Source organism: Dunckerocampus dactyliophorus, chromosome 13 (genome assembly GCF_027744805.1).
Source record: "Dunckerocampus dactyliophorus isolate RoL2022-P2 chromosome 13, RoL_Ddac_1.1, whole genome shotgun sequence".
NCBI classification, from domain to species: Eukaryota; Metazoa; Chordata; class Actinopteri; order Syngnathiformes; family Syngnathidae; genus Dunckerocampus; species Dunckerocampus dactyliophorus.
The window spans coordinates 1,924,016-1,948,378 of record NC_072831.1 but is presented as its reverse complement, the minus strand read 5'-3'; the positions used below and the strand labels follow the sequence as shown (position 1 = coordinate 1,948,378).

The window sequence follows — 24,363 nt, the reverse complement described above, 5'->3', positions numbered from 1 at the left end:
ACTCTTCGCTACTAAAATTACATTCCTTTTCTTGATTATATTCTGACTTCATTCTTGTTAAAAAAAAATAAAAAATTTAATTTCGGCTGTTTTTTTCCCCAACTATTTCAACTTTCCTAGTCTAACTTTATTTCCATAATATTTTTACATTATTTTTGTGACATAACTTTTTCCGGAACCTAATAAAAAATTACACCTTTTTTTCTCTTTCCATTTTTTTTCTCATTAGAAATGTTACTTTTTGCTCATATTTTTACTTTGTACTTTACTAAATTATTAGTAGGGGAAAAGGTAATATTAGCAATGATATAGGTACTACATGTCCGTGTATACATATACAGTATATGTGTATGTATGTAAATATGAATTTGGATGCAGTAGTAATATTAAACCAGGATAATTAATGAAAAAAACAATAATAAATATGATATAATAATACGTAATGATAAATGTTATTTACCTTTGAAGAGGAGTGGTTGAGCACACGTCGGTGGTGGTAGTGGTGGAGCAGGAGGAGGAATTATTGAAGAAAGGACAAATCTTCATCGTCGTTAGACTCTGATAGTGGATGCCATTGGTACAGAAGTCTTCACATGTTCCATAATTCGAACAAGGCCTTTGTAAATAGTTCCTATGGTTGAGGGATTCACTCCATAAGCACGCGCTACATAAGCCATTTTCTCGCCACCGTCCAACTTCCTGATGATGGCCACCTTCGTTTCCATAGAAATTGCTTGACGTTTCCTGCCACTACTACTAGCACTTGCACTCCATTTGTCAGCCATGATAACGGATAACAAACGTCTCTGTAAAGTATCGAATGGGGTTCAAACGGCGTGCTCCGAGATGTTATCAGCGACAAGGGCAGTGACGAACTGAGAAAGATCGCGCGAGAGGGATGCTGCTACCCACCATTCGTAGCGGCGGAATGGCACGCAATACAAAAATAGCGCCTTTGTATTTTGAAAAAATTTAAATGACAAAATATGTCAATTTTCGGGAAAAAAATAGACCAGTCGGCTTGTGTTCGTATGTCGGATGTTTGTTAGTAGGGGACTTGGTGTATTTCAACTTTCCTCGTGTACATTTTTTTTGGTAAGTGTAACTTTATTTCCAGAATATTTTGACATTATTTTCGTAACATAACTTTTTCCGGAGCCTAATTTTCCAAAAATTACAAATGTATTTGTTGTTTCTCGTATCTCATTAGAATGCAACTTTTTGCTCTTAATATTTTGACTTATACTCGTAAAATTAAAATTTTTTCCCCCCCACATTTTTGTTGTTTTTTATCCCCTAATTATTTTAACGATCTTCTGGTAAATTTTTTTCATGTAATGTTGACATCATTGTGATAACAACCTTTTCCGGAAACTAATTTTCCACAAATGACAACTTTTTTGTTTTGTTGTTTCTCTTTTTACTCTTACAATACAACTTTTTACTTTTTGATCTCATGTTTGCGTCTTTTGTGTTCATGCAGCAACTCAAACACGCCAACCTGGTCAATCTCATCGAGGTGTTCCGACGTAAGAGGAAGCTGCACCTTGTCTTCGAGTACTGCGACCACACGCTTCTCCACGAGCTGGACCGACACCCCCGAGGGTGGGTGACTCGCCCCTATCACCATAAACCTTGACAAACCAAATACGTCCAACATCAATTCCTTGTTTGTTTGTTTTTTTTCCTCCGTCGTCCTCACGTTACATGTTTGCATGGACACTTGTTGCTAGGCAGATTTCAGAGTGCTCAATCATTATGCACTTTTCCCAACTATTTCAGCTATACCTCTCGTAATGATGACTTCATTTTCATCATATTTTGACATCATTTACACAACTTTTTATAACTTTTTCCGTAACCTAATTTTCCACTATTTGTAATTTCTCTTTCAATTTTTTTTTGCTCTTAATATTTTACCTTTTTTTCCCCATTTCTGCTGCATGTTTTTTTTTTGTTTCATTTGTCCAACTATTTCAACCTTCTTCTTGAAAATGTTCTCCTTGTACTTATGATTTTATTGCCGTGATATTTTTACTTTTATCGTAACATAACTTTTTCTGCAACTTAATTTGACAAAAAATAACTACTGTATTTTTTGTCATATTTCTTAAAAAAAACTTTTTCTTTAATATTTCAACTCTGCTACTAAGGTGACGTTATTTTTCCTCATATTATGACTTTATTCTCATAAAATTAAGGTTTTTTCCCATTTCTGCTCACAATTAATAACTTTCCTTGTGTAAATTTCATACTTGTAATGATGACTTTCTTTATTTCCATAATATTTTGGCATTATTTTTTCGCACATTGGAACTTGTTCTGGGACCTAATTTTCCAAAAATTACAACTTTCTTTGGTGGTTCTCTTTCCATTTTTTTTTTTCTCGTTGAAGTCGTTAATATTTAGACTTTGTGCTTGTAGAATTTCCGCTTTTTAAAATTTTTAATTTATTTCTGCCATTTTTTAGTTGAAATATTCCAGCTATTTCAACTTGCATGCATGCACATGTGACAACTTTTTTGTTTTGTTGTTTCTCTTTTTACTCTTACAATACAACTTTTTACTGTCAATATTTCGACTTTATATGCGGACAATTACAGCATTTTTTTTCCCCATTTCTGATGTTTTTTTGGATGAATGTTTCCAAGTATTTCAACTTTCTTCTTGTAAATTTTCTCCTTGCAATAATGACTTTATTGCCATACTATTTTTGCTTTTATTCTTGTAACATCCATTCATCCATCCATCTTCTACCACTTATCCGAAATCGGGTCACGGGGGCAACAGCCTAAGCAGGGAGGCCGAGATTTTCCTCTCCCCGGCCACTTCGTCCAGCTCCTCCCGGCGGATCCCTAGGCATTCCCAGGCCAGTTGGGAAACATAGTCTCTCCAACGTGTCCTGGGTCTTCCCCGAGGCCTTTTACCGGTCGGACTTGCCCTGAACACCTCCCCAGGGAGGCGTCCGGGAGGCATCCTGACCAGATGCCCAAGCCACCTCATCTGGCTCCTCTCAATGCGGAGAAGCAGCAGTTCTACTCCGAGTCTCTCCCGGATGACAGTGCTTCTCACCCTATCTCTAAGGGAAAGCCCAGCCACCCTACAGAGAAAACTCATTTCGGCCGCTTGTACCCGCGATCTTGTCCTTTCGGTCATTACCCAAAGCTCATGACCATAGGTGAGGGTAGGAACGTACATCGACCAGTAAATTGAGAGCTTTGCCTTTTGGCTTAGCTCTCTCTTCACCACAACAGACCGATGTAGAGTCTGCATCACTGCAGACGCCGCACCAATTCGCTTATCAATCTCGCGTTCCATCCTTCCCTCACTCGTGAATAAGACCCCAAGGTACCTAAACTCCTCCACTTGGGGCATCCCCGACCTGGAGATGGCATTCCACCCTTTTCCGGGCGAGAACCATGGAATCGGACTTGGAGGTGCTGATTCTCATCCCGGCCGCTTCGCACTCGGCTGCGAACCGATTCAGTGAAGTTGAAGTTCACGGCTTGATGAAGCCAGCAGGACCACATCATCTGCAAAAAGCAGAGACTCAATCCTGCAGCCACCAAACCGGAACCCCTCAACGCCCTGGCTGCGCCTAGAAATTCTGTCCATAAAAATAATGAACAGAATTGGTGACAAAGGGCAGCCCTGGCGGAGTCCAACCTTCACTGAAAACGGGTCCGACTTACTGCCGGCAATGCGAACCAAACTCTGACACCGGTCATACAGGGAACGAACAGCTTGAATTAGCTGGTCCGATACCCCATACACCCGGAGTACTCCCCACAAAATTCCTCGAGGAACACGGTCGAATGCCTTCTGCAAGTCCACAAAACACATGTAGACTGGTTGGGCAAACTCCCATGCACCCTCAAGGACCCTGCTGAGAGTGTAGAGCTGGTCCACAGTTCCACGACCAGGACGAAAACCACACTGCTCCTGCTGAATCCGAGATTCAACTATCCGGTGGATCCTCCTCTGCAGAACCCCTGAATAGACCTTACCGGGGAGGCTGAGGAGTGTGATTCCACGATAGTTGGAACACACCCTCCGGTCCCCCTTCTTAAAAAGGGGAACCACCACCCCAGTCTGCCAATCCAGAGGCACTGCCCCCGATGTCCACGCGATGCTGCAGAGTCGTGTCAACCAAGACATGCCTACAGCATCCATGGCCTTAAGGAACTCCAGGCAGATCTCATCCACCCTCGGGGCGCTGCCACCGAGGAGCTTTTTGACAACCTCAGCAACCTCAGCCCCAGAGATAGGAGAGCCCACCGTGGAGTCCCCAGGCTCTGCTTCCTCATTGGAAGACGTGTCGGTGGGATTGAGGAGGTCTTTGAAGTATTCTTTCCACCGATCCACAACATCCCGAGTTGAGGTCAGCAGCACACCATCCCCACCATACACGGTGTTGACTGTGCACTGCTTCCCCCTCCTGAGACGCCGAATGGTGGTCCAGAATCTCTTCGAAGCCGTCCGGAAGTCGTTCTCCATGGCTTCTCTGAACTCCTCCCATGTCCGAGTTTTTGCCTCAGCGACTGCCAGAGCCGCAGACCGCTTGGCCTGCCGATACCTGTCAGCTGCTTCCGGAGTCCCATGAGCCAAAAAGGCCCGATAGGACTCCTTCTTCATCTTGACGGCATCCCTCACCACTGGTGTCCACCAACGGGTTCTGGGATTACTGCCACGACAGGCACCAACCACCTTATGGCCACAGCTCCGATCAGCTGCCTCGACAATAGAGGCACGGAACATGGCCCATTCAGACTCAATGTCCGCCACCTCCCTCGGAACATGGTCGAAGCTCTCCCGGAGGTGGGAGTTGAAACTCCTTCTGACAGGGGACTCTGCCAGTCGTTCCCAGCAGACGCTCACAATACGTTTGGGCCTGCCAGGTCTGACCGGCATCCTCCCCCGCCATCGGAGCCAACTTACCACCAGGTGGTGATCAGTTGACAGCTCCGCCCCCCTCTTCACCCGAGTGTCCAAAACATATGGCCGCTAGTCCGATGATACGACCACAAAGTCAATCATGGAAGTGCGGCCTAGGGTGTCCTGGTGCCAGGTGCACATGTGGACAACCTTATGCTTGAACATTGTGTTTGTTATCGACAATCTGTGACGAGCACAGAAGTCCAATAACAAAGCACCGCTTGGGTTCAGATCAGGGGGGCCGTTCCTCCCAATCACGCCTCTCCAGGTCTCACTGTCGCTGCCAACGTGAGCATTGAAGTCCCCCAGCAGAACAAGGGAATCGCCTGAGGGAGCACTCTCCAGTACTTCCTCTAGAGACTCCAAAAAAGGTGGGTATTCTGAACTGCTGTTTGGCGCATAAGCACAAACAACAGTCAGGACCCGTCCCCCCACTCGAAGGCGGAGGGAAACTACCCTCTCGTTCACCGGGTTAAACTCCAACATGCCGGCCACAAGCCGGGCGCAACAAGAATTGCCACCCCTGCCTGTCGCCTCTCACTGCTGGCAACGCCAGAGTGGAACAAGGTCCAACCCCTCTCAAGAGGACTGGTTCCAGAGCCCTTGCTGTGCGTTGAGGTGAGTCCTACTATATCTAGCCGGAACTTCTCAACCTCATGCACCAGCTCAGGCTCTTTCCCTACCAGAGAGGTGACAATCCATGTCCCTAAAGCTAGTTTCTGTAGCTGAGGATTGGACCGCCAAGGTCCCCGCCTTCAGCTGTCACCCAGCTCACTCTGCACCCGACCCCTTTGGCCCCTCCCATGAGTGGTGAGCTCATTGGAGGGGGGACCCATGTTGTCTCTTCGGGCTGTGCCCGGCCGGGCCCCATGGGCGCAGGCCCGGCCACCAGACGCTCGCCATCGTGCCCCTCCTCCAGGCCTGGCTCCAGAGGGGGGCCCCGGTGACCCGCGTCCGGGCAAGGGAAAACGTGGTCCAATGTTTTTTGTCATCATAGAGGTCTATTGAGCTACTCTTTGTCTGGTCCCTCACCTAGGACCCGTTTGTCGTGGGTGACCCTACCAGGGGCATAGAAACCCCTGACAACTTAGCTCCTAGGATCATCGGGACACGCAAACTCCTCCACCACGATAAGGTGGTAGCTCAGGGGGGAGGTAACATAAATCTAATTTTCCCAACATTTCAACAGTACTTTGTCATGTTACTTTTTTTTATACTAAAAGGATTTTTTTTCTTATAATAGGCCTTTGTTTTCATTAAATTAGTGGGGTTTTTTGTTCCCCATTTCTGCTCTTTTTTTTTTAATTTTCCAACTTTCAGCTTTCTTGTAAATTTGTCTTTTTGTAATTATAACTTTATTTCCACAATATTTTTGACATATTTGTATTATTATAACTTTTCAGGATTGTAACTTTCCAAAAACTGCAACTATTTGTTTTGTCTTGTTTTTTTTAATTCTCGTTAGAGTGCAACTTTTTAGTCGGAATATTTTGACTTTGTACTAAATTACTTTTTCCCCCTCATTTCTGCTGGGGTTTTTGTTTGTTTGTTTAATTTTCCAGCTCTTTCCCTTGTCTTCTTGGAAAATTTGTTCTCCTAATTATGACTTTATTGCCAAAACACAACTTTGTTTTGTTGTTTCTCATATTATGACTTTAAGTTAGTTTTTTTTAATAAAACAACTTTTAATTAAAAATAAGCTTTCTTTCTCTTAATATTTTGACTTTATTCCTGTGTAATTGCTAATGATTTTTCCCATTTTTGCTGCTGGTGTTTTTTTTTCAGTTTCCTTGTTAAATTACATTTTTTAGAATGTGCCGCGGGCCAATACATACAGTAGAGTAACACAAAGCTACTAAGTCCGTCCAATGAGAGCCATCCCATTCAAAAGCTCAATGAAAAAGTGCTCATTTTTGCTTGACACTGTCACTTTCTTTAGCAGTGTTTTTTTTTGTATGTGTAGTACACTGCTTCACACAGACAGCTGTTCTTAATATTTTGGCTTTGATATGAAGGAGTCAAAACTCTTGACCGCAGTGATAAACATTGTTAAATCAACTGAGCATCGCTATCTTTATAATGGCTGCAGTGTTTTACTGGATTGAATTTCATTGTGCTCCTGTTGACTAAAGCCAACCCCCCCTTAAGTCCTACAGACTTTGCTCCCTCTGCAACTCCCTTTGGATGTGTGCGGGTCCAGCTTGAGGATGGAGAAGTACGAGAAGATCGGCAAGATCGGCGAGGGCTCGTACGGCGTGGTTTTCAAGTGCCGGAACAGAGACTCGGGCCAGGTTGTGGCCATCAAGAAGTTTGTGGAGTCCGAGGATGATCCCGTGATCAGGAAGATCGCACTGAGGGAGATCAGGATGCTCAAGGTGGACACACAACATTTTACAGTCCTGTTTTTGCCTGAACATTGACAGTTGTGATCAGTGGATGCAACATTAGGTACACTCAGCTGCACCCAAAGACATTATCAGTCAAATAAGCAAATTTATGAATATCGCGACTGATCAAGTAATGTGCAATGTGCAGTAATGAGGGGGATCAACCACACAAAAAACCTAATCAGCCACTTGAAACGCCAGCACTTCAGTGTTTGAAAAGTGCAAAAGGTGAAGAAGTAGATATAAAAAAAGTTATGGGTTGTCAGCATTTCCTTTGACTAGGCCACTAGCCATTCAGAGGTGGACTTGCTGGTGTGTTTTGGATCATTGTCCTGCTGCAGAACCCAAGTTGCTTTCAGCTTGAGGTCACCAACAGATGGCCGGACATTCTCCTTCACGCAGGCAATCACTTTTTCACACAGGGCTATGTAGGTGTGTGGTTTTTTTTCTCCCTTAATAAGTTTCATTTAAAAACTGCATTGTGTGTTGAGTTGTGTTGTCATTGACTAATATTTACATTTGTTTGATGATCTGAAACATTCAAGTGTGATAAGCATGCAAAAAACAAAGAAATCAGAAAGCATGCACAGTTTGAGCTGACATCAAGTAGATGAATCCACTCAAAACATTTTCAAAGTAAAGCGCGTTGTCTCCATGTCAGACTTTTCTTTTGAAAGCCGGTGCTGACTTGAGCCTTATTTGGTGAAAGTGTGACTTGTTGAACGTTTAATTAGTCATGCGGTGGCGGGAGGGAGTGGCAGCGGCCTCCCAAACGGCAGGAGCTCATAAATAGAAGAGGACAGGGGCCGGTTGCCGGGGGCGACGGCATCTTTATTACCGCCCATTAACGCTCGGATTGAGGAGCGCAAAGGCGAGGTTGAGCGTCTCGCTGGTGTGATCTCATGTTTGCGTCTTTTGTGTTCATGCAGCAACTCAAACACGCCAACCTGGTCAATCTCATCGAGGTGTTCCGACGTAAGAGGAAGCTGCACCTTGTCTTCGAGTACTGCGACCACACGCTTCTCCACGAGCTGGACCGACACCCCCGAGGGTGGGTGACTCGCCCCTATCACCATAAACCTTGACAAACCAAATACGTCCAACATCAATTCCTTGTTTGTTTGTTTTTTTTCCTCCGTCGTCCTCACGTTACATGTTTGCATGGACACTTGTTGCTAGGCAGATTTCAGAGTGCTCAATCATTATGCACTTTTCCCAACTATTTCAGCTATACCTCTCGTAATGATGACTTCATTTTCATCATATTTTGACATCATTTACACAACTTTTTTCTAACTTTTTCCGTAACCTAATTTTCCACTATTTGTAATTTCTCTTTCAATTTTTTTTTGCTCTTAATATTTTACCTTTTTTTCCCCATTTCTGCTGCATGTTTTTTTTTTGTTTCATTTGTCCAACTATTTCAACCTTCTTCTTGTAAATGTTCTCCTTGTACTTATGATTTTATTGCCGTGATATTTTTACTTTTATCGTAACATAACTTTTTCTGCAACTTAATTTGACAAAAAATAACTACTGTATTTTTTGTTTGTCATATTTCTTAAAAAAAACTTTTTCTTTAATATTTCAACTCTGCTACTAAGGTGACATTATTTTTCCTCATATTATGACTTTATTCTCATAAAATTAAGGTTTTTTCCCATTTCTGCTCACAATTAATAACTTTCCTTTTGTAAATTTCATACTTGTAATGATGACTTTCTTTATTTCCATAATATTTTGGCATTATTTTTTCGCACATTGGAACTTGTTCTGGGACCTAATTTTCCAAAAATTACAACTTTCTTTGGTGGTTCTCTTTCCATTTTTTTTTTCTCGTTGAAGTCGTTAATATTTAGACTTTGTGCTTGTAGAATTTCCGCTTTTTAAAATTTTTAATTTATTTCTGCCATTTTTTAGTTGAAATATTCCAGCTATTTCAACTTGCATGCATGCACATGTCAATTTATCAAGGCCAGCAAGATTATTGAATTAGTTTCTTTTTTTAATTGTTTGATTAATCGATTTATCGATGAGGGTGAAAGACCTAGTCTTTGTTTTTTGTAAAATTATGACTTTTTTCTCAGTGAAATCACGACCTGATTTTTGTGAAATATGACTATCTACAATGAAATTATGGCTTCATCCTAAATCCCCCCCCCCCAAAAAAACCTTAATTTTCATAAAACTTTATTTTTTGAAAAACTATGACTTTATTTTTTTTTTTTTATAAAATTAAGACTTTCTTCTCATGGAATTACATCTTTTTGTTTTTGTTAATTAACTATTTTTAGCCTTGGAAAATTAGAGCTTTACTTCCCAAAAAAATTCCAACTTTATTTCCATAAAAATGAAGAATGATGAACATTTTCATAAAATTACAACTTTGTTTTTGTGAAATTCATTTTTTGTGAAGGTATGACTTTATTCTCATAAAAGTAGGATTAGATTTTTGTTAAATGTCTTTCCTCAATCAATGATGACTTGATACTTAAAAAAAAAATATATATATATATATATACACAATATATATAAATATATATATATACAATATATATATATATATATATATATATATATATATATATATATATATATATATATATATATATATATATATGAGACTTCATTCTCATAAAATGCGGACTATTTCTGTAAATTTGCACACGTTTTTCTTTCTAAAATTAGAGCTCTACTTGATTGAAATTACAATTTATTTCTTAAAAAATTATGTCTTTATTCTAATTAAATTGCAACTTCATTTTTAGCACTTTATTCGCACATACACTCCTGATCGAAATCTTAAGACCAGTTGAAAAATTGCTAGAATTTGCATTTTGCACATTTGGATCTTAATGAGGTTTTAAGTAGAGCTACAATATGCAAAACAAGAAGGGGGAGTGAGACAAAAAAATTTGAGCTTGTAATTTAAATTTAAAAAAAAGCTAAAATAGGTTGTTTATCACTTGATCAAAAGTTTAAGACCACAGGCTATAAAAGCCCAAATCTACTCAAAATGTTCATTTTCTGCCAGGCATTCCCCCTGTCATGCCCTCCTGATGGTGAAGCTAAGAAGCTTTCTCTTTTCCAACGTGGTGGGATTGTGGAGCTGCATAAGCAAGGCCTCTCGCAGCGTGCCATGGCTGCTGAGGTTGGGAGCAGGAAATCAGTCATTCTACATTTTTGGAAAGATCCTGAGCATTATGGAACAAAAAAGTCAAGTGGTAGACCCAAAAATATCACACCTGCGCTGAGCCGGAGGATCCCATTGGCTGTCATCAAGACACAGGGCGGTCTTCCACCCACATGAAGGTCCTTACTGGTGCCGACTGCAGCGCAATAACCATCAGACGCCATCTGCGGGAAAAGGCTTTAAAAAGACCTCGTCTCATTCAACGCCACAAAAGTGCCCGTTTGGACTTTGCCAGGGAGCATCAAAGGTGGGACATTGAAAGGTGGAAAAAACTTTTATTCTCTGATGAGAAAAAATGTAACCTTGACGGTCCAGATGGCTTCCAACGTTACTGGCATGACAAGGAGATCCCACCTGAGATGTTTTCTACCCGGCACAGTGGAGGGGGGGGCCATCATGGTCTGGGGTGCTTTTTCATTCAGTGGAACACCGGAGCTTCAGGTGGTGCGGGGTCGTCAAACGGATGCAGATGTTGGGGCGGGCATCCCTCATGACTGAGGGCCCTCGTGTGTGTGGTACCAGCTGGGTTCTTCAACAGGACAACGCTGCAGTTCACAATGCTGGCTTGACCAAGGACTTCTTCAGGGAGAATAACATCACTCTTTTGGACCATCCTGATTTCAATCCCATAGAGAACATTTGGGATGGATGGCAAGGGAAGTTTCTAAAAATGGCCATCAGTTCCAGACAGTTGATGGCCTTGGTGAAGCCATCTTCACCACTTGGAGCAATGTTCCCACTAGCCTCCTGGAAACACTGGCATCAAGCATGCCCAAAGCCATTTTGGAAGTGATGAACAAGAACGGTGGAGCTCCTCATTACTGAGTCCTACTGACAACATTTTTGGTTCTGGTTTGGGGAGTTTTTTGTTATTTTTTGAGCGACGGCCTTAAACTTTTGATCAGATGATAAACAACCTATTTCAGTTGAATTGTTGTTTTCAATAAATGACTTTTTCAAAATGCTTGTTGTCTCACTCCCCCTTCTTGTTTTGCATATTGTAGCTCTGCTTAAAACCTCATTAAGATCCAAATGTGCAAAATGCAAATTCTAGCAATTTTTCAACTGGTCTTAAGACGAGTTTTCGATGAGGAGTATATTGGTGGCTTTATTCCTTGTAAAATTCTGACTGTTCTCAATGAAATTGTGACTTTATTCTCATAAACCTGCGACTATTTTTGGTAATATTGACTTTATTCACATAAAATTACATTTTCTCAAACTTATGTGATTAAAAAAACAACTTTATTCTCAATGAAATTGTGACTTTTTTTGTAAAAAACGATGACTTCATTCTCATAAAATGACAACTATACTTTTGTAAAATTAGCTTTTTCATGTAAAATGCCAACTTTATTGTGAAGAAACAACTTTTTGTAAAATCCAAATTCATTTTCATGAAATTTCAACTTTTTTCTCATGACTTGTCACTTTTAAAATTCTAACTGATGAGATGATGGTGTGGTATCGGTGTGTAATATTGTACGATCCTCTCGTGACATGCTGTATGTATCGGATCGCCTCGCTCGCCTTTGTCGGCCACCCTCCCCCTCCGTCCTCGCCCCTGCCTCCCTAAGGTTCTGGTCTCCCGGGAAGCTGACCCGCGCTCCGCCGGGAATGTTTACAGTGACGCTCTCCCAGCGGGCTCAGCTGGCGGGGTGCTGTCACCGCTTCGTACGCTTGCACCCGCTGCCGCTGCTGGACAAAACCTTGTTATGAATCGCAAGTCACGTGACCGCGTGTTTCCACGGTAACTGTGAAAGACAGCCCACCGCTGAGACAACACGGCTGCGTGCCAAACATCGGCGATCTCCAGAGGCCGGATGAGGTCACAGGAACTCACTGAGAGTGACTTTATTCCACCGGAAGCTAAAGTTGGCGATATCACAGCATGTCATAGCAATCCCCATATGTGATGCTAGTCCCCAGTCATGAGAAAACCACAACCATGATGTCATTGGTGCTAATGCGTTTGTTGTTCTTGTTTGTGTGATTCTGTGTTCTATTTACATTCCCGATCACCTGGTGAAAAGTGTCGTGGTCGTGATTCTCGTTGTTTATGTTTGTGAGCACATGGTGAAAAGTGTCGTTCTCGTCACAAGCATTCCCAGTCACCTGGTTAAGTGGCATTGATGTTGTTAGTGTTCCCGATCACCTGGTGAAATGTTTGTCGTCGTTGTTAGCATTCTTTATCGTCTGGCGAAAAGTTTCTTTCTCATTGTTCGCGATTCTGATCGCTGGGTTAAAAGTGGTGTTGTCCATGTTAGTATTCCTGATCACCCGGTAAAGTTTCTTTCTCGTTGTTAGCGTTCCCGATCAACCTGTGAAAAGTGTTGTCGTCGTCAGCATTTCTCATCGGCTGGTGAAAAGTGTTGCCTTCGTTTGCGTTCCTGATCACCTGGTGAAACTGCCGTTGTTAGCGTTCCTCATCACCTGGTGAAAAGTGTTGTTGTTCTTATCGTTCCTGATCACCTGGTGAGAAGTGTTGTCATTCTTAGCGTTCCTCATCGTCTGGTGAAAAGTGTCGTTGTTGTTAGCGTTCTCGATCGCCTGGTGAAAAGCGCTGTTGTTGTTCGCGTTCCTGATGACCTCTTGAAAGGTTTTGTTGTTCTTAGTGTTCCTAATCATCTGGGGAAAAGTGCTGTCGTTGTTCGCATTCCTGATCGCCTGGTGAAAAGTATGGTCATTGACGTTCTCGATCACCTGGTGAGGTGCGTTCTCATTGTTGGCATTTGCGATCACATGGTGAAAAGTGTCGTTGTCGTTGTTAGCGTTCCCGAGCACCTGGTGAAGAGCATCACCTGGCAGACGCTCCAAGCCGTCAACTTTTGCCACAAACAAAACGTAAGTTGACGTGACTATCACACTCTTTGCAGCTTTTTAACGAGCATTCCTTTTCCCCCACAAAGCGGCAGTTAAGCGCTAGCAAACATGGCACTGACCCCCGTTAACAGTCTGCCCTTTGCCCCCCCGGCAGTGTATCCACAGAGACGTGAAGCCGGAGAACATTCTCATCAACAAACAGCAGGTCATCAAGCTGTGCGACTTCGGCTTTGCCAGGATTCTCAGTGAGTGCAACCCACGGGGCGATGCCACCCGGTGGACGCCGCCATCATTACACCTGCTTCCTGTTGTTGTTTGTGTCCTCAGCCGGGCCGTGTGACTGCTACACCGACTACGTGGCCACGCGCTGGTACCGGGCCCCCGAGCTGCTGGTGGGAGACACGCAGTACGGCCCCCCCGTGGACGTGTGGGCCATTGGCTGCGTCTTCGCCGAGCTCCTTTCTGGAGTCCCTCTGTGGCCCGGGAAGTCCGACATGGACCAGTTGTACCTGATCCGCAAGACCCTGGGTGAGGTCACCAGCATTGACGTGGAACACTATCTGCTCGCACGAAGAACTTTGAAAACAATGACATAAAAACACAGCTCAGGATCTTTGATGAGCATCACCTAACAGTAAGTCTTGAAAAACATGACAGGCGTCCGTGTCCTCTGCAGGAGACCTGATCTCTCGACACCAGCAGGTTTTCAGCAACAATCACTTCTTCCACGGCCTCTCCATCCCTGAACCTTCGGAGATGGTGAGATGACGTTTGATGCCAAACACGAAACTTGTGGAGGCAGGTGTACCTCATGTTGTGGCCACTGACTCTCCAACCTTTCTTTTTTTGGCCCACCTTTAGGAACCTTTTGAGCTGAAATATCCAAACCTGTCACATCAAGCGTTGAGTCTCATGAAGGTAATAAGAAGATAATCAAATCACACACACACAGGGATGTCCGATATTGGCTTTTTTATGATGGCCAAATCATGCGGCCTGTGTAGCAATGTGACACAATTTTGAAAGATGCCAAATGAAGTCTGATTGAAAGGATGGTTGGGATGTTTTTGACGTGAAGTCGTATGACATCCCATCAGCAGTGTAGTCCATAAACAGCGCCTCACCCCCCACTTGGTCTCCTAAGTCCAGTTCTGGTCGGCTTGGTCGGTAGTTCCAGGTAGTCGCTGAGTATAGCTTCTCAAAACAAAATGTGTTCAAAAGAGTAATACATTTGCATCACAAAAATGCCGACTCAAAAAAAAAATCTGACCTCACGAATCCCAATGGCTTCCAACGTTACTGGCACAATTTGCCTCACAATTTGTCTCCCGCTGTAACTCTACGCACGATCACCTCTCCAGTCTGTGGCGAAGACGCTCGTGTCTTCTTCTGCTGTGGAAAACACACATAAACAAGATGGCTGCGGCCCTCGATTGCGGAGGTAGACGTGAGCGTCTTCATCACATACACAAGAACGGAGAGGCAACAGTGTGCAGGGATACGGCGGGAAACAATTATAACACACTTTTGAGTCGGCATTTTTATGATGTAAATGTTTTACACTTTTGAACGTAGAAGCCAAACTCCTTACTTGTGAAACCCCAGCGACTACCTGGTACTACGTGCTTCATCACTGAAATCCGACTAGAACTGGACTAAGGAGACCAAGCGGGGGGGTCAGTCGCTGTTGATGGACTACACTGCCATACAACTTCATGTAAAAAAATGCCAATTATCCCTCTAATTCTGTCTGATAAAGCATGACTTTAATTTAGTACCTCATTGACTTCTCCACCCCAAGTATTAAAGAAGTTAGAGCAAATTTCGTAGCGGGAAATAGCGCCTTTGGTTCCCATTGCTTGAACATTGAGTCAAGACAAAAGCTGTGATGGACCCACGGACCTTGGCAAGTACAACCCTACTAAAAATAAATCATAAGTTAACTTAGGCTGTAAAATTCTGTTTTTAAAGTCAACAGTAGTAGCTATTTACATATTTTTGATCATCAAAAAGGGAAGAAGATCAAGTTTTTCATGCACATTATAGGCCTCACACTGCAGTGCAGCAGCATGCCGTGTATTCCACAGGAATACCTAGCTTTCATCCATGGCAGGAATGTGTAAAATCCAGCAACATTCACTCCATATTTGAGAAAATCTATATTTTGTTGAGCATGATTTTGTTAAATGTGTTTTATTTGCTTTTATATTTACAATCAAGACATCCATATTGAAAATAGGACAACAATGCAAACGTGACATGTAGTAATTCCACTTCGCACCATCAGATTTGAATGAAATTTCATCTGCAGATAGATATTAAAGTGAATTGATATCCTATATCGCTTTTATCTTGTCCTGAAGCGCAGATCCTTGAGTTTGAAAGGCTTCAAGTTGGACTTAACATTGGAAGCCATCGTATGAGTCGATGTGGTCCAACACATCCGATACAAAACTGAAGAGGAAGTAATCTACCGTACCTAACAAGCATGCATACGAATGAAAATGCACCCGGTATCCAATGAAAAAATAGCATTTTTAAGGACGTCTCCAGGTCATGTAACACGACTAGTCTATGGGCCACATACTATCAAAGGTAATGAAGTCATACCTGTCAAATGTTATTCTCTGGGATTTGGTTGGCAGCACTCGAATGAGGCGTCTTCCCCGTGCCAACTCTTGCCACATCCAGTGTGGTGGCGACGTTGGCATACGTCTTTCGCGCTCGATGCGGCGTCTCCATATGAGCTACCCCGCTTACCATTACCGGTGTCCTGCCACCCCGAACACGGTAAAGCAAAACATCAGCTCAGGTTTAGGCTGCGTGTTGACTGTCACGGCAACAGCAATATTGCCTGTGGCGCTTAACGGGCCATATCGGCTTTCATTGTAGGGAAAAACACCTTGCTGATATTGACCGATACTACAATTTTATGCCAGTATCGGGCTGCTATACATATACGCATATAATATTACGGTATTTCAAAAATAATTTATATTTAGATAGAACTTTAAATTACCTACCAGCTGCATGTTTTCACTGGATATAAATCTTGACTATATATTGAATTTCCTATTTTTAATTAGTAAGCTATATCTATCTCTACAAATATTGTATTTTTAATCATATTTTTAATATGTATATGATTTCAAAATATATATTCTATGATATTTTAAAATATTACTTACTATATATGTTTGTGCATACAGCAGTGTTAAAAAGTGTTTGCCCCCTCCTGATTTTTTTCTTTGCATGTTTGTCACACTTAAATGTTTCAGATCATCAAACAAATTTTAAGATTAGTCAACGACAACACAACTCAACACAAAATGCAGTTTTTAAATGAAACTTTTTATTGTTAAGGGAGAAAAAAATCCAAACCTACATGGCCATAAGAAAGACACTGGGCAAAAACAGCCTGCATGGCAGAGTTCCAAGACCAAAACCACAGCTGAACAAAAACAACATTAAGGCTCATCTCAATTTTGCCAGAAAACATCTTGATGATCCCCAAGACCTTTGGTCTGATGAAACAAAAGGCTAAAAAAACGTTCTGAAAGATGTGTCCCATTCTATCAGGTGGTAAAAGTAACACCACATTTCAAAAGAAGAACATCAAAGCAACAGTAAAATATGGTGGTTGTAGTGTGATGGTCTGGGGCTGTTTTGCTGCTTCAGGACCTGCAAGACTTGCTGTGAAAAATGGAAGCATGAATTCTGTTTAAGGAGAATGTCCGGCCATCTGTTGGTGACCTCTGAGATGCTGTGTCATGACCTTAAAAAGGAAAAGCCTCCAATGTGGCCGAATGACAACAATTCTGCAAAGATGAGTTCCTCCCCAGCGCTGGAAGAGACTCATTGCAAGTTATCACAAACACTTGATTGCATTTGTTGCTGCCAAGGGGGGCCAACCACTTATTAGGTTTAGGGGGCAATCACTTTTTCATGGAGCTTTGGATTTTTTCTCCCTTAATAACAAAGTTTCATTTAAAAACCGCATTGTGTGTTCAGTTGTGTTGTCGTTGACTGTTTACATTTGTTTGATGATATGAAACATTTAAGTGTGACAAACATGCAAAAAAAGAAGAAATCAGGAAGGAGGCAAACTCTTTCACACCACTGTATGTAATACACTAATTATAACATTGAAAAATTCAACATTAATTCAGTATTTTATCTGATGTAAACCTATCGATACAAAACATACATGTGTACATAAATATATATATATTTTTAAATGTACAGTATATGTATTTTAAAATATAAATACAGTCAAACCTGTCTATAGTGGCCACTGAAGGGAAACGGCAAAAGTGGCTGCCATAGACAGGGGGCCGCTATAGACAGGTTGGCGGCCATTTTGAATTTGTGCGCACACATAGTAACATGTATTCATAAGAAGACTGGAGCAAAACCAAGAGACATAGGGGAAAACGCTATGTTGACACATAAACAGGTAGGTAAATCTAGGTAACAAAAAAGAAAAAAAAAAATCTAGGTAACAGCTCCGGTGAGGAAATTAGTAAATAACAACAATGAACCAGCGCCGCACATTCGACGGCGCTGGCCTTTTATCCGCTACAAATGTTAATTGACCGCAGCTGCGCGACCACCAGGCATGAAGCGGCTGCCTCTTCCTCCCCGGAGAAGGCACAGCCCGCCAAATAAGAGCGCAGGACAGGGGACGCTCGCTCCTGTCCTGCAGAACGTCACAAATTTCCATCTTTGATTTTTTTTTAAAACATGATTTTAAAAGCAAGAAATAAAAGTTTTAGTGAACGAGCCCAAGGATATACCTGTATGTACAGGATACGCGTGAAGCAGTCATGAATGGGTGTGTACGTGAACAATTGAGTGCGGAGGAGGTGCGAAGATCGTCGTAAACTAACAATACCATCGCTCATTTCTTTTTGAATGGGCTTCTAATCTCTAATTAGTCTGCAATAAAGTGATATTTTAGATGTTTTATTCAGGTATTTTGGCTATTTTAGAATCTATTCACGGCATTGCAAAGTGGGAAGATTACCATTTTGGCCATCATTGAATCTTCAGGGCGGCATTGCAAAGTAAGAAGACGGCTTTATTATGTCGAACTAGGACTCAGTAATTAAAGTCTACACACGACGGCTTCATTGCTTAAAAAACGAAACTTTTTCGTGCATGAAGCTTCTGCTGGAGTCGGCATTTTGGCCGCTATCTGCGGTCAGATATTGACCAAGGGATACAAAATGGGTGGCCGCTGGCTGCGTTAGACAGGTGACTGCCATACACAGGGCCTATAACACGTAAATTTTCTGAGGGGGATTTTTCAGTGGCCGCTATAGGCAGGTGGCCGTTCTATACAGGTGGCTGCTAAGACAGGTTTGACTGTATACAGTATATACTGTATATATACAGGTATATGTATACTATATATTTTTTTTATAATGTAAATGTGTACATATATTGTAGACTAACAAAAAATGGAGAATTGCAATATAAATTCAGCATTATATCTACTGTAAATAAATATATATTTTATAAAACATACACTCCTGATCAAAATCTTAAGACCAGTTGAAAAATTGCTAGAATTAGCATTTTGCACATTTGGATCTTAATGAGGTTTTAAGTAGAGCTACAATATGCAAAACAAGAAGGGGGAGTGAGACCAAAAGCACTTGGAGCTTGTAATTTAAACAAAAAAAAATAATCACCCGATCAAAAGTTTAGGACCATCGCTCAAAAAATAACAAAAAACTCTCCAAAGCAGAACCAAAAATGTTGTCAGTAGGACTCAGTAATGAGGAGCTCCACCGTTCTTGTTCATCACTTCCAAAATGGCTTTGGGCATGCTTGATGCCAGTGTTTCCAGGAGGCTAGTGGGAACATTGCTCCAAGTGGTGAAGATGGCTTCACCAAGGCCATCAACTGTCTGGAACTGATGGCCATTTTTAGAAACTTCCCTTGCCATCCATCCCAAATGTTCTCTATGGGATTGAAATCAGGATGGTCCAAAAGAGTGATGTTATTCTCCCTGAAGAAGTCCTTGGTCAAGCCAGCATTGTGAACTGCAGCGTTGTCCTGTTGAAGAACCCAGCTGGTACCACACACACGAGGGCCCTCAGTCACGAGGGATGCCCGCCCCAACATCTGCATCCGTTTGACGACCCCGCACCACCTGAAGCTCCGGTGTTCCACTGAATGAAAAAGCTCCCCAGACCATGATGGCCCCCCTCCACTGTGCCGGGTAGAAAACATCTCAGGTGGGATCTCCTTGTCATGCCAGTAACGTTGGAAGCCATCTGGACCGTCAAGGTTACATTTTTTCTCATCAGAGAATAAAAGTTTTTTCCACCTTTCAATGTCCCACCTTTGATGCTCCCTGGCAAAGTCCAAACGGGCACTTTTGTGGCGTTGAAGGAGACGAGGTATTTGAATATGTTTTTTAAAGCCTTTTCCTGCAGATGGTGTCTGATGGTTATTGCGCTGCAGTCGGCACCAGTAAGGACCTTCATGTGGGTGGAAGACCGCCCTGTGTCTTGATGACAGCCAATGGGATCCTCCGGCTCAGCGCAGGTGTGATGTTTTTGGGTCGACCACTTGACTTTTTTGTTCCATAATGCTCAGGATCTTTCCAAAAATGTAGAATGACTGATTTCCTGCTCCCAACCTCAGCAGCCATGGCACGCTGCGAGAGGCCTTGCTTATGCAGCTCCACAATCCCACCACGTTGGAAAAGAGAAAGCTTCTTAGCTTCACCATCAGGAGGGCATGACAGGGGGAATGATGACACTACATCAACATTTGGAGCACATTTGGGCTTTTATAGCCTGTGGTCTTAAACTTTTGATCAGCTGATAAACAGCCTATTTCAGTTGAATTGTTGTTTTCTTTTTTTTTTTTTTTTTTTTTTTTTTTTTTTTTTCTTTTTTCCCCTGTCCTGTCCAGCCTTTAAAGCAGATAGAATTGTAGATCTAAATGCCGTCAAGTGCTCAACAGATTTACTCTGCCAGAGAGAAGTGTGATATACACTTCCCCTGTCATACAAAATTTATTCGACCTTGATGCTTGTTATAAAGCAAATTTGGAGCGCCCGGACCGGAGCAGGAGGGGACAGAGAAGAAGAGAAAAGGAAACGGGGGGGGGGGGGGGGGGGACAAAAACAAAAAAAAGAGAGACAAGAGACAAGGACAACAGCAGCAACAACAACAATTGTGACAGAACAACAGAAACATACAGAACGACATCAGCAAATAAATGTCCGTGACAACTATAAAGACGAACAAGGATAAAGGACAAATCAATATCAACAACCACAATGACAAAGCTGTCAATGACAATCAGACATAATAGCAGTCATGAAATGATGAACTATGACAGTGATCACAATGACAATACTGCATTGAAACAGTCGCACACAATAGCAGTCATGAAATGATGAATTATGATAGTGATCACCATGATAATACCGCATTGAAACAGTCACACATAACTGTAGTAATGAAATGATTATCCATGATAGTGAATAGAATCAAAGTTACTGTAATGCACATCATTGTAAAAAAAAAATATACATATATATATACATAACATATATACATACATACACATACATACATATATATATTCATATATATATATATATATATATATATATATACACATATATACCGCACATACACACATATATATATATATATATAGTCATACTGTTGAAATCACCGTCGCTGTAATAAAACCAACAACATAATAACACCCTGGATAACTCAGTGAGTAATGTGGGGAAGTACGTATGTTGTACGAATTGTTGTTTTCAATAAATGACTTTTTCAAAATGCTTGTTGTCTCACTCCCCCTTCTTGTTTTGCATATTGTAGCTCTACTTAAAACCTCATTAAGATCCAAATGTGCAAAATGCAAATTCTAGCAATTTTTCAACTGGTCTTAAGATTTTGATCAGGAGTGTATCTATATGTATATGTTTGAAAAATGTGTATGTATAGAATTTTAAAAACATATACACACTTTATATAGACATACTATATATAGTATATAGTATCCTAATTAAAAATGTGCAAGTGCAACATAAATTCAGTATTATATGCACTGCAAATATATATCTACATAAATTTTTAAGTATATACATATTTTTTAAATGTAATTTAAAAATATTAATTAAAAAATGTATACACTAAGTCCCCAACTTACAAACACAATTGGTTCCAGACGGCCGTTCTTATGTAGGGTAAAAGGTAATATTAGCAATGATATAGGTACTACATGTACGTGTATACATATACAGTATATGTGTATGTATGTAAATATGAGTTTGGATGCAGTAGTAATATTAAACCAGGATAATTAATGAAAAAAACAATAATAAATATGATATAGTAATACGTAATGATAAATGTTATTTACCTTTGAAGAGGAGTGGTGGAGGAGGCGATATTGATAAAAAGGACAAATGGTCGTCGTCGTGGTTCGACTCTTCTAAAAGAGGTCTGTGGGTGGTATAGAATTAAGCAGGCCTATTAACTCTTCATAAACTTTTTTTTTACTTTCAATGCAGTATTATCATTGTGATCACTATCATAGTTCATCATTTCATGACTGCTATTATGTGTGATTGTGATTGACAGCATTGTCATTGTGGTTGTTGATATTTTGTCCTTTGTCCTTATGTCCTTGTTCGTCTTTAAAGTTGTCACAGACATTTATTTGCTGATGTAGTTCTGTATGTTTCTGTTGTTCTGTTATTGTTGTCACAATTGTTGTTGTTGCTGCTGTTGTTCTTGTCTCTATTTTTTTTTGTCCCCCTCTTCAAGATTCAAGAGAGTTTTATTGTCATGTGCATAGTAAAACAGCAGTTATACTATGCAATGAAAATCTTATTCTGTTCATTCTCCCACGAAAAGAAAGAAAACACAAGAAAGAATAAGAACATAAGAAACATAAACATAAATACCAATAAATTAAGCAACAAAAACAGAAGAAGCATTAATACAAATAAATAATACAAATAAATAAATAAATAAAGTGCTATGAGTGTGTGCGTGTGTTGCGTGCGGCGTGTGTGAGTGCTTCGTTGAGAAGCCTGATGGCCTGTGGGTAAAAGCTGTTTGCCAGCCTTGTGGTCCTGGACTTCAAACTCCTGTAGCGTCTGCCTGACGGTAGGAGTGTGAATAATGAGTGTTGTGGATGTGTGCTGTCCTTGATGAGGTTGTGTGTTCTTCGTAGGACTCTAGTTTTATAAATGTCTTGCAGTGAGGGGAGGGCTGCCCCAACAATGTTCTGTGAGGTCTTGATCACCCGCTGGAGTGCCTTCCTATCACGTGTTGTACAGTTACCGTACCAAACAGTGATGGAGGCGGTAAGGACACTTTCCATAGTGCATCTGTAGAAGCAACTCAGGATTGTGGTGGACATGCCAAATTTCCTCAGTCTTCTCAGGAAGTACAGTCTCCTTTGGGACTTCTTCAGAATTTGTTGGGTGTTGTGAGACCAGGTGAGGTCCTCGCTGATGTGTGTGCCAAGGAACTTGAAGGTTTTCACCCTCTCCACCTCAGTCTCATCAATAAACAGGGGTCTATGCGGCTCCTTTTCCCTTGTTCTTGGGTCGATGATCATCTCTTTAGTCTTATCTGTATTGAGAAGGAGATTGTTATCACGACACCAAGCTATGAGGTCCGCCACCTCTCTTCTGTATGATGTTTCAACACCACCAGTGATCAGTCCGATGACTGTAGTGTCATCCGCAAATTGAATGATGCTGGTGTTGTTCTGGGAGGCCACGCAATCGTAGGTGAAGAGCGTGTAGAGGAGCGGACTCAGCACACACCCCTGTGGGGTCCCAGTGGCCAAGTGTGAGGAGCTTATTTGTGAGTTTGTGGGGGCTGACTGTATTAAAAGCAGAGCTATAGTCTATAAATAGCATTCTGACGTATGTGTCCTGGCCCTGTAGGTGAGAAAGGGCTGTGTGGATGGCAGTGTTGACTGCATCATCCGTGGACCGGTTCTGGCGATATGCAAACTGTAGGGGGTCCACAGTGGCCGGGATGCTCTTTTTGATGTGGGTCATGACTATTCTTTCAAAGCACTTCATAACAATAGGAGTGAGTGCTATAGGGCGATAGTCATTCAAGCAGGTCACGTTGCTCTTCTTGGGTACGGGCACTATGGTGGTGGACTTAAAGCAGGTCGGTACAGATGCTTGTGCAAGCGACAGGTTAAATATGTCAGCAAGCACATCAGCTAGCTCTGATGAGCAAACCCGAAGTGCACGTCCTGAGATGTTGTCTGGCCCTGCTGCTTTTCGTGGGTTTGTTTTGTTCAGAACCCTGCGCACATCAGCTGATGTCACCATGAGAGGTGAGTCCTGTGTGCTCCCCAAGTCCAGCCACCCTCTCTGCTCATCAGGAGTTTGGGTGTCAAAGCGGGCATAGAACTCGTTCAGCTCATCTGGAAGTGTGGTATGGCTGGACGTGGCTACGCTACCCCGCTGTCGATAGTCTGTGATGTGCTGGAGCCCCGCCCACATGCGCCGAGGGTCTGAGGTGGAATAGTAGCCCTCCAGCTTCTGTCTGTACTGTCTTTTGGCCTCCCGTATGGACCTCCTCAGGTCATATCTGGCCTTTTTGTAGTCATCAGCGGTGCCCATGACAAATGCAGTCGAACGAGCACGTAGCTTAGCCCTTACATCACAGTTCATCCACTGTTTTTGGTTAGGGTATTTTCTGTAATACTTGGTGGTGGTAACAGTCTCTATACATGTGCTAATGTAGCCAGTAACAGCAGAAGCATATTCATCCAAATCAACAGTACAATCTTCCCTCCCCGCTGCAGTTTTAAACACATCCCAGTTTGTGCAGCCAAAGCAGTCCTGAAGTACTTGATCAGTTTCTTCATTCCACACTTTAACTGCTGTACGTACAGGGGGAGCTTGTTTAAAGAAGTTGTCTGTATGTTGGATAAAGGAATATTGAGATGTGGTCAGCCTTTCCAAAGTGGGGTCTTGGAACAGCCTTCAAAGCACCTTTCATG

At 42.0% G+C, this 24,363-nt stretch overlaps 1 protein-coding gene across 4 annotated transcripts in view; it reads left to right on the top strand.

Moving 5' to 3' along the window:
- Positions 1-24,363, top strand: part of cdkl1 (cyclin-dependent kinase-like 1 (CDC2-related kinase)) — a 28,599-nt gene that overhangs the window by 1,289 nt on the left and 2,947 nt on the right. Inside the window, exons 2-9 of one of the 4 annotated variants that reach the window (XM_054796539.1) lie at positions 1,484-1,605; positions 7,092-7,310; positions 8,252-8,373; positions 13,287-13,359; positions 13,493-13,583; positions 13,666-13,866; positions 14,015-14,097; positions 14,200-14,256. In XM_054796539.1, coding sequence (XP_054652514.1) covers positions 7,143-7,310; positions 8,252-8,373; positions 13,287-13,359; positions 13,493-13,583; positions 13,666-13,866; positions 14,015-14,097; positions 14,200-14,256 — 795 coding nt within the window. In that variant the 5' untranslated portion in view covers positions 1,484-1,605; positions 7,092-7,142. Of the gene's footprint in view, positions 1-611; positions 7,311-8,251; positions 8,374-13,286; positions 13,360-13,492; positions 13,584-13,665; positions 13,867-13,995; positions 14,098-14,199; positions 14,257-24,363 lie in introns of those variants that run through there. The other 3 variants (XR_008573421.1, XM_054796538.1, XM_054796540.1) reach the window with 3 other exon arrangements.